The sequence below is a fragment of the Heloderma suspectum genome, chromosome 5 (genome assembly GCF_057233095.1).
Source record: "Heloderma suspectum isolate Gila_16-S chromosome 5, 16-S_ref, whole genome shotgun sequence".
Lineage (NCBI taxonomy): Eukaryota > Metazoa > Chordata > Lepidosauria > Squamata > Helodermatidae > Heloderma > Heloderma suspectum.
The window spans coordinates 231761981-231772339 of NC_139462.1; the positions used below are offsets into that span (position 1 = coordinate 231761981).

General features: G+C 53.3%; 1 protein-coding gene across 1 annotated transcript; it reads right to left on the minus strand.

Moving 5' to 3' along the window:
* Positions 1-6709: 6709 nt before the first annotated feature.
* On the minus strand, positions 6710-8455 carry LOC146345301 (cyclin-dependent kinase 5 activator 1-like). The gene has a single exon (XM_084855120.1). The coding sequence runs from the start codon at positions 8085-8087 to the stop codon at positions 7146-7148; it is 942 nt and encodes a 313-aa protein (XP_084711246.1). The 5' UTR covers positions 8088-8455; the 3' UTR covers positions 6710-7145.
* Between the last annotated feature and the right edge of the window lie 1904 nt (positions 8456-10359).

The window sequence follows — 10359 nt, forward strand, 5'->3', positions numbered from 1 at the left end:
GATCTCCCCCCCCCCCCCAAACACACAGACATCCACACCCTTCAGAATTTCCTCAGCGGGGTTTGGTGCCAGCTTGCAGCAATGATACTTCAGAACATGCTAGGAGGGATTTGGATGTCTCACTCAAGAGGGTAATAGCCTCTGCTCCAAAAAGCCTCTCTAGCCACGAATACTCCACCACAGTGGAGGTCTTGCGTTTGTGGGGAGCCATGCTGACATTAGCACATGGAGAATCCATTATATCATTGCCTAAGCTATTAATCTCCAGACACATACATCTACATGATGGAAACCTGAAATGATTAGTGGATTTACATCAGCCTTCCCCAAGCAGGCGCCCTCCAGATGTGTTGGACTGCAACTCCAATATTCCCCAGCCAGACATTTTGGAGCTGTAGTCTGACACATCTGGAGGGCACCAGGTTGGGGGAGCCCCTTCCGGCGCAATCTGCCCATTAGCCTTGCTGCACAGCAGGATGCACCACAACCCCCATCACCAGTGTTAAACGAGAAGAGATTCTTCTTAAAAATAATCATAAAGAGCCTCACATTTTCTCAGTTTGAATTTTTATTTTGCATAAAGTGCCATGGTCAATGATATCTACCCACCCACCCAATGTAATCCCCCTTCTACGTCATTAGAAAGAGAGACCCTCTTCTCCCCGCAATGATTACAGGTCAATACAACGTAGAAATCAAACATTTAGGCAAGTCTCAGATAGTAAATATTATACAAACAGATTTCAAACAACTTCTGGAGAGGGAAAAATCCCACTTTTTTAAAAAAACTTTATCTTTTGGGTTCCTCATTCCATACAGGCAGGGCTGTGAATGGTGATGCATGTCCTCACTAAGTTGTTTTTGTAGGACTTGGAATTCCATCTTCCTTGCACTCTGAAGCTACTGGCCTTCGTCGCAAAAACAGGTGTCAGAAATGTTCTTTGCCGGAGGCAATAAAGAGGCAGGTTTTCTATTCACATATATATTTTTTTAGACTCCTTCCCCAGTTGCTTTCAGGGAGAACATTGCTGCAAAAATCCCAAAAATAAATAAGAGATTTGAAAGAACAAAAAGTGCCTTGTCTTAAAAATAGAAGTCCAATACAATCCCAGTTGGGAAACAGATCAGTTCTGATCATCCCAGCTATCCTGTCCCATGCTAGAGGGGAAAAAAATATCCCGCATGTTTTGGGGAATAGTGTACACCAATGTGTAGGAGGTTCCAAACCCCACCCACCCCACCCCCTTTTTAATTTACAAACCAAACAATTCCAGAAAGAAACACATGAATGGAAGGAGAGAAAGAAAGACAAAAATTAAATAGATCTTCTCAACATGCACAATGTCCACTTTCCCTGTAGGAAACCTATTTACACGATTATGTACAGATCAGCATTTACACCAAGGGGGAAATGCTGGTTTAGCAGCAGCTGGGTGGGATAAAAATCTCCCAGAATCCGAAGCATCGAGAGTCCCTTTCACTGGTGTGCGTGTAGTCTTTAGGGCTCGTCTAGATGGCTCTCCATTTGAGGATGGGGAACACTGCTTCAGTGTTCCTTCTCCACACACTGATCCCATCGTCATCAGGGTGGGACTAGCATGGACGATGCACAGGACTACCTGCCCTCTTTACTACTACTACAACAAAAAGTCACCGTCAAATTATGTGCCAAGAAATGCCGAATCCTCCAACTTGTATAAATTATGCAAATTAGGAAAAATGGGCTCACCTCGATCCAAACCCATAAGGACTAGAAACTTGGCATATCATTTTTTTTTAAGCTGAGGTTATTAGTATGCTAAATTTGGTGCCCAGTACCCATTTCTGTGCTTGTTCGGTGTAGTCATGGAATACACACAGGCTTGGCTATGCTGTCCAAACAGATCACTTTCCCCAGCTCTCTGTAGAGTGATCCCAGAGGAAGAGATCCTCACCTTTGCCCAGGTTGCTTCCTGTGCTCCAGTTCTGGATCAGGAGGGCCAAGAAGCCATTATTTGGGCTGGCCTTAAATTGCAGAGTTTGGATCTTTTATAAAAAGAAGTTGTTGGCCAAAGCCCATATTACAGACACCAATACTCTCAGGTATAAAAATATATGTATACAGTTCATATCGACACAGTAGGTTTGTGCCTCTATAAAGTGACTTTCTATATCCTGCATCTAAGCACTTCTCTCTAGCTATGCAAATATATTCTACAAGTGCCCGGCATGTACGGAGAGCACATGCTTTGCATGTATAAAGAGCTCAGGTTCAATCCCTGGAATCGCCAATGGAATGGATCTCAGCTTGCAAGGACCGTGACCCTGGGGAGAGGCTACCAAGCAGGGCAGACAATATAAGTCTAGGAGGACCCTGTGCTCTGGCTTGACAGAAAGGTGCATTCATTGTATTTCTGTGGGTGTGGGAGAAAAGCTCTTGCATACTACAAGAGCTGGGTAGTTTAATGGAGGGGCCATGGCTCAGTGGTAGAGCACACACTTTGCATGCAGGAGGTCCCAAGTTCCATTCTCAACATCTCCCCATAGGGCTAGAAAAATTCCTGGCTGAAACCCTGGGGAGCCACCGCTGCCAGTCAGTGTTGACAATACTGGGCTAGATGGACCAAGGATCTGAAGCAGCTCCCTAAGGCTCCTATTATTGCCCTGGAATTAGTCAAACTCGTGTCCTGACTGCATGCTTTCAAAAAAGAGACCCCCAATAAGGCCTGCTGGCAAAAACCGGCAACTGAACCCGACAAACTCAGGAACTGGGATCACAGGACTCAAGGGGCTACACGACAGTCACTGACGTCACCCTCTTCCTGCCCAAGAGCTGCGGTGGTGGTGAGCGTTCCAGCCAGCGGCAGCAATGAAGGCAGGTTGGGCTATGCAGTATCAGGTCCCACATATGCCGGAGGGTTGCTATGCTGGAGTGCCTTGTGCGGAAGCGGGGTAAAAGGGGAGGCCCATCCTGCTGCCAATCTCCAGCTCTTACACACGTGCACACACTGAGACATACATTCACACCCACAGCCTCCTTCACTTCCTTTTACATTTAACAAGTGGGGTGTGGAGTGATCCTGTTCAGCATTCCAACCATGCCATGCCATTCCCCCCATCCAGTTTTCCATCCCCCCACCCTGGAGGAATCTTTTCCTCCTAATGTTGCTTTGCACTTCCCCAACCTTTGGGGCTCCCCCAAAACAGCTGATACCTCCCCTCTTGTGTGTGTGCGTGTAGAGGCATTTTCAGGAGTGGCACTCACGAGAATGGGTTCACTATTAATATATAAGGCTTTTCAATCTAGTTCATTCCTAATGCAAACTAGACAGACAGATCTGTTCAGTGAGAGAGGTCGTCAGTCCACCTCTTTGAGCTGAAGACCCTAGTGGGACTGTCTGGTACCGTAAACACCAGGTCGGCAGAAAGCCAAGCTCCTGCTATTCACGAGAACATAAGAAGGGCCCTGCTGGATCCGACCTTCAAGGGTCCATGTAGTCCAGCATTCTGTTTACACAGTGGTAGTATATAGCCTTTGGGACTAGTAGCCATTGCTAGCCTTATCCTCCATGAATTTGTCTAATCCCCTTTTAAAGCCATCCAAGTTGGTGGCCATCACTACATCTGGTGGCAGCAAATGCCAAAATTTAACTGTAAGAACACAAGAAAAAGAAAACTGCCCAGTCATTCCCAGGGGCTGATGTTCCTTCTACCACCACCAGCAAGTTCTCACTTTAAGCCCTGGAATTCCTCACATGATGTTGCTTTGACATATTTAATCAGGATATTTAAAGAACAACATCTGATTTCCTTTTCTCTCTGTCTCTCTCTTAGTTAATGATAAGAGGGAAATCAAGGTGGTGGTTGTTTTTATGAATATTTGTTCTTTTATTACTGCATCAGTTTTATCAAATAAATTTTATTGTTGTACGCTGCCTGGGGGGTGGAGGGCTCTCGTCCCGAAAGGTGGCCTAGATATACGTTAAATAAATAAATAATCTGTATCCTTTCTTTCTCTGCAGGTTTTCAGGGAGAGCAAGAGATCGTTTCACATAATAATACTTCATGCCATGAAAAAGAAAGGTATTGTTCTTTAATAAAGAAGCCCTTTCATCGGGTGAAGGAGTTAAACTGTTTTTTTAATCTAGATTTTAAACCGAAACACACACACACAACACCTCTCTCTGTTACTGGTTCAGCTGCCATCTCCAAATTTTGCCAGTTGCCATGGAAATCAGCAGGAGATAAATGTATTTTCCCCTTACCCTCCCTGGGGCAATCATATTAAATAGCCAATTTTTTTATCCAGTGTACTTTTTCTTTTAATAGCAGCCGACTAGTTATGCTCCTAGTTCGTGTTTGTCTCTGTGTTGGGAAAACCTACAATGACTTTCCTTTAATTTAATTGTCATGGTGTTTCCCTCAAGGAACCTGGGGAATGGTAGAAGTTTGATGCTGCTGAGAATTCTCTAATGGAGACGGACCCCGACACGGAACGAGGGGTGGGGGTGTAGCTCAGAGACGGAGCTGGGCCTCTGCGTGCAGAAGGCCCCAGGTTCAATCCGCAACATCTCCGCTTAAGAAAGAATTAGACAGCAGGTAATGGGAAGAAACCTCTGCACCAGAGGCTCTACCTGAGACCCTGGAAAGTCAGAGACAACAATACTGGGCCAGATGGACCAATAGGTGGAAGGCAGCCAGTCATGTTCCTTGGGGAGGGGGCCAGACGGAACAGACCGGGCTCCGATCTATTCCGAGCTATGCGGAAGAGAACGTTCTGGCATGCATGCCTCATCCTGTTATAGTTGCCATGTTGGCACTAAGGATGGCACCTGGCCGATTGGACAAGAAGCCATGAAAAAGGCTTCTGACCGCTGGGATAATCAAGGCATGGGCTGAAAGATCAGGGTCAGGGAGACTGAGAGGCGGCCCATCCCGTCACAGCCACTGCCAGCCTAGGCCACTTTCACGCTGGGGGCAGCCAACAGCCCAGTGGACGCTGGTGGCTCCGATGTCAGTGGGGTGGCGAATCCGCTCCAGGTTGCAGTCACAGAAGCAGCCAGAGCTCCGACGGAGCTGTCCAAGGTGCAGAGAGCCACAAGAGCCGTAAGAGAAGTCAGAACTCTCCCGACAGGAGTGCACGGATGACCACAGCTTCCCCAAGATGGACTCTCTTTATCACGAGACTGCTGTATTTTGCATGCACGCCATCTCTGGACTTACCTGGACCAGGGAGAGCCTCCATCCATCCACAGACACAGCCTGGGAGTGGAGAGAGGGCTGGCGAAACTGGGGAGCACCTGAGGCCAAGCAAGAGAAACCAGAGTGCAGGTACCACGTTTGTTTGCTGTCAGTGGCAAGTTGGAAAAATCAAAGTTATCAATCTCGCTCTTGTGACCTCCATGCCCTCTGTTGGCTCTCCACGTAGCAGAGATCTGTGTCCATGTGGCCAGCGCCACAGGTCCACATGACCAACTCTTGCTGTGACTTCCTTTCTAACATATCTTTCACCCTCACCGCAAGATTGCAAGGAGGTCAAATACCACAACAGGGTCCACCCAAATATAACCCTGCCTAGTACCTCAGATTGTGTACCACAGGTTCATGCTGGCTTTACAGTGATTCTTTCACCCCAGAGAACCCTGGGAGTTGTAGTTCTATGCAGGGTACCAGGATCCTCATAAAACTACATTTCCCAGGGTTCCTGGGGGATAGATGTGACAGCTAGCCTGGCATAAAAGTGATGCAGGTTTGCAGCTTACTCAGCGAATCCAGACGTCCACATGAAAACGCCCAGTTCTGTGCGGAGAAAACCCACATGCTGCAAACATAAGAGGAAGTTCCCACCCTAGCCCCCAGTCTTATCATGTTTGGTTCCACTTTAAAGGAGATGACACACGTCAAGAATGCAATATGAGAGATGCAGGACTGCCCTAAGACATTGGTACTGCATGAACAATCCAAGAGATGTTGCCCCAAGCTCATTTGCAATGCCGCAGAGGATGGCTGGAGTGCAACTCTTGGATGGTGCACAGCTTTGTGCAACCCAACAATTGCACACCCACATCACCAGCGACACAGCATAGGATCCTGGGGCAGATTTCTCGGGTCGCACGCTATTTCTTTGGCATCCCGTAATAATACTGCGGCCTCCAAGAGATCGCTTCCGTTGTTTGTGTGGCCAGGCTAGTCCTGATAATACACCCTGGCTTGGACAGCTTCTGGGGCATCTCTCTTTCCCAGTCACTTTCACACCTCCGCTCTGCACAAAAGCCAAGCCCAAAACAGTAACAGAAGCCAAAGGGTGCAAGAACCAGCTTCTTCCATTCACACTCAGGACCACCATTCTTTTGCATAATCAAACACTCACACTTCACATAGGAACTGCGCAAGGACAGGATCTGATCACTCGTTCTCCGATGCAGATTTTGATGGTGTGCCAGCAGCAGTTGCAAAGGGGCTGAGCGGGCGGAGGTTGAATCCAAGCGGTGCAAGCAGGACCTCTGAGCCACACAAAAGTGGCTGAAAGCAACAGGGAGGCATTATAATCATAATAATTTAAAGAGCCAGATTCTGAAGTACAAATTCCACCTCCACATTTACACAGCAAACCAGAGGCCAGGGTGAACAGGCAGGCCTGTTAATGTGTGTGTGGGGGGCTTGCTTTTTAGATCCAGCCCAATCTTTAACATTTCTTTTGTTTCTCCTGGTATTTTTTTTCTTTCCAGAATGTTATTTTTGGCAGTCTGTAGAAGATAAAATTAACAAGCCACAATATAATAATAGTAATAATAATAATAGTAATAAAAAGGATGGGGCCGGGGAACCTACTGGCCTTTTCAAAAATGATTACCAAAGTCCAATCCCACTAGGGATGCCTCCCTCCCTCTGTGCAAAAAGCCACCCAAAAGGATTGAACTCTCTTGGCATCTGCATCTCCCCCCCCCCCCCCCCGCAGCAACAACACCTTTTTTGCGCTGCAGCATCATCGTCTGCCTCACTGCAATAAAAGCAGTGGTCTATTTCTGCAAATGTTTGGCCAGTTCTTCTGGCACAAAGGAAGCCTCCATCCCAAGCAGAAATGGTTGTGCATCCCTCAGTCATCAGAAGCCACTAAAGGACCACCTCGACCCGAGCAGGTCCACAGGCCTTGCTAGGAAAGCCAGTCACCGGTCCAGGACCCGGGCGAAGTCCTCGCGGGTGCTGTTGCCTTCATTTTTGAGGTCGGCAAAGACCTGAGTGAAGTAGTGCGGGTCCGCATTGATCCGGAGCATCTTGGCGCTCATGGCGTTGATGATGCGAAGGCACCGGTTCCAGAAGGCATCCTTGGAGGCCTCCACTAGGAAGGGCTTGAGCGGGTAGGAGATCTCGTTGCCCATGTAGGAGTACGAAAGGTAGAGGCAGGTGAGCAGGGCGGCCTGGAGCTCGTGCTCGCTGGCCACCGTGTCCCCGTCGATCATCTCGCGGCACAGCAGGTAGACAAAGACGACGTTGGCGGGCGTGACGAAGGCCTGGTCCTGCCAGCCCTGCAGCAGGAGCGAGCGGTCCACGCTGCGCAGCCACAGGATGGGCTCGGTGGGCGAGAGGTGCTTCAGGCGGTAGCAGCGGCGGCACAGAAACTCGCCCAGACACTTCAGCAGCTCGCTGGTGGAGGCCTGGACAATGACCCGGCGGGGGGACGAGGAGGTGCCCCCGATGCTGCCGGGCTTGAGCGAGGACACGGAGGTGTTGGAGATGCGCTTGGAGCTGAGCGGGGCCAGAGGCTGCCCGCTCCCATCGTAGCTGGCGAGGTTGGCGCACGAGAGGGACTTCTTGACGTTCTCGTGGTTGAGGAGGGCCACGTCCTTGGCATGGTGGTAGTTGTTGTTGTTGTTGTTGGACGGGCCTTTGCTGCCGGCTCGGGAGCCTTTCTTCTTGGTGGAAGCCACCAGTCTTTTCCACGTCAAGGCCGGGATGAACATGGAGTGCCTCTTGAGGCCTTTCTCGGCCTTCTGCCCGCTGCCCTTGGTGCTCGGCAGGCCCGGATAGTGGGCCAGAGAGCTGGAGGAACCATCGTCGTAGAGACTGGCTTTCCGGAGTCCGGGAGACAGGGACAGTACCGTCCCCATGGCGGCGGGGAGGAACGGAAAAGGGGCGAGCACCAGGCGGTCAGCAAAGGGTAGCAGCCAAGTCAAAGCAACCCAGGGGCAGGCACCGATCCCACCGCGTAGCCAGCTGGAGTCAATTCACCAGGCCTGCTCCAAGGGATCCACAGCGCCCGTCTCATGGCCAAATTCCGGTCTGGTCCAGCATGGCGGGCGGCAGCTGATGCCCCAGAAAGCGCCCAGCAGCACGTGGTGGCGGTGGCCAGAGCGCCTTACTCACAAGGGGCTCTGGCCTGGCCTGCCTGCCTGCACAAAACGCGGAGCCCCTGTGGGCGCCACCAGCTCTCAGGCCCTGCTGGAGCCCGGCGTCGGTTCGGGCGCGCGGCCCCCTCCTCCTCGGTTTCGCCCCGCGGGCGGGCTGCCAACGCTCGGCTGCGAGCCAGGCGGGGCTTTGCGGCGCCGAGCCCACCGGATGGCGGCGGCGGCCCTGGCGCGTGCGCGGGGGGCGCCGTCTCTCAACGTCCAGGCGCCGGCTGCGGGGGGCGGCGAGCCGGGCGGGCGCGGGCGCGGGCGCGGCGCAGACCCCCCCGAGCCTTGCGGCAGCCGCGCGGCGCGAGCCCAGCCGCGCTGCGGGGCGCGCGTCGCTCAGCGGCCCGCCTCTCCCCGGCCCGGGGGCGGCGGGCGCCCGGTGGCCTTCCCGGCGCGGGGGGCGTCACGCCTCGAGCCGCCCCCGGCCGCTCCTCTCCGCCCAGCGCTGCCCGCAGGGCCCGAGCCCGCCGCGGGCCACCATCCGGCCTGCCGTCCTCGTCGCGCTGCGCCGCCGCCGCCGCCCGCACCCAGCCGGCGCCGCCGTTAAAGGCGCTGCCGCCGCCGCCGCCGCCACATCCCGGGGCGCTCCCCCGACGCCGGTCCTCGCAACGCCCCGCCGGCCGTCTTCTCCTGCACACGGCCGCGCCGGATCGGGGCCTTGGGGTGGGGGCGGGGGCGCGCGGCGCTCTCTCGCTCTCTTTTTCCACCCCCCCCCGCGATGCCCGGCTCTGCAATGGATGCTACACAAGCGCAGATGGTGCTCCCCCCCCCCCGCTGCTCCACCCAAAGACGGATTTCAGGTTGCGGGAAGGTGGGAGAAAAGAGCCGGTTTTCCGCCCAGGGTGGTTTGCAAGCCGAGGGGAGCGCCGCCTTCCTGGGCGCAGATGCGCAGGACCCCCCCCCCACAACGCCCCCTCCGCAGCGGGTGATGCTGAGATCTGGGCAGGCGCTCCGGAGAAGAAAAGCCGTTGGAAAGACGAGAGCGGCAGCGACGGGGGTCGTGCACCTGCGCTTCCGAGGGTCCGCTTGGGGGCGCGGATGTGGGTCCCGCGGAGGGAGCGGGGGTGGCAGCCAAAGCTCTCCCCGGATTGTCTCTCCTCCTCCTCCTTCGGAAGAGCCGCCTGTCTGACAGCAGCGTCTGATGGGGATGAAGCAATGAGATGCAAAGGGGGGGGGGCGCGGAGGGGGAGGGGAGAGGGGCGGCCCCAGAGCCAGGGAGGCGCAGCGCCCAAACAGCCGCCCAGCCCCCAGCAGCAGCATCAGAACACAGCCGGGGAGGGGGGACAGAAGCAACCTCCTCTCTCTCCCTCTTTTGCTCAGTATTACAGCCTTCCCCAACTTGGTGCCCTCCAGATGTGTAGTCCAACACATCTGGAGGGCACCAGGTTGGGGAAGGCTGCTTTACTGACTAAGCACAGCAGCGGGGAATCGCTAGCCCCAGGGTCCCTGGGGAAAGAACTGGGCATGTTTAGCCTTGAGAAGAGAAGGCTGAGGGGAGATAGGATAGTGCTCTTCAAGTCCTTGAAAGGCTGTCACAGAGAGGAAGGCCAGGATCCCTTCTCGATCATCCCAAAGTGCAGGACGCAGGATAATGGGCTCAAGTCACAGGAAGCCAGACTCCGGCTGAACATCAGGAAAAACATCCTGACTGTTAGAGCAATCCGACAATGGAACCAATTACCTGGGGAGGCGAGGGGCTGTCCCATGCTGGAGGCATTCAAGACGAGGCTGGACAGCCACCTGTCAGGGATGCTCTGACTTGGATTCCTGCATTGAGCAGGGGGTTGGACTCAATGGCCTTGTAGGCCCATTCCAACCCTACTATTCTATGATTCTGTGTCCCAACGTAGCCCTCCTGGGGTCTGAATCTGGCTCTCTGGGGTTCCTGAGAGGGCCACACGCCTTTCCTCTGGCCCCTGGCCCCTTTCCACCAAGTGTCAATCATTTGGTGGTATCACAGCTTTAGTGCAGTTTTTCCGTCCCCGCG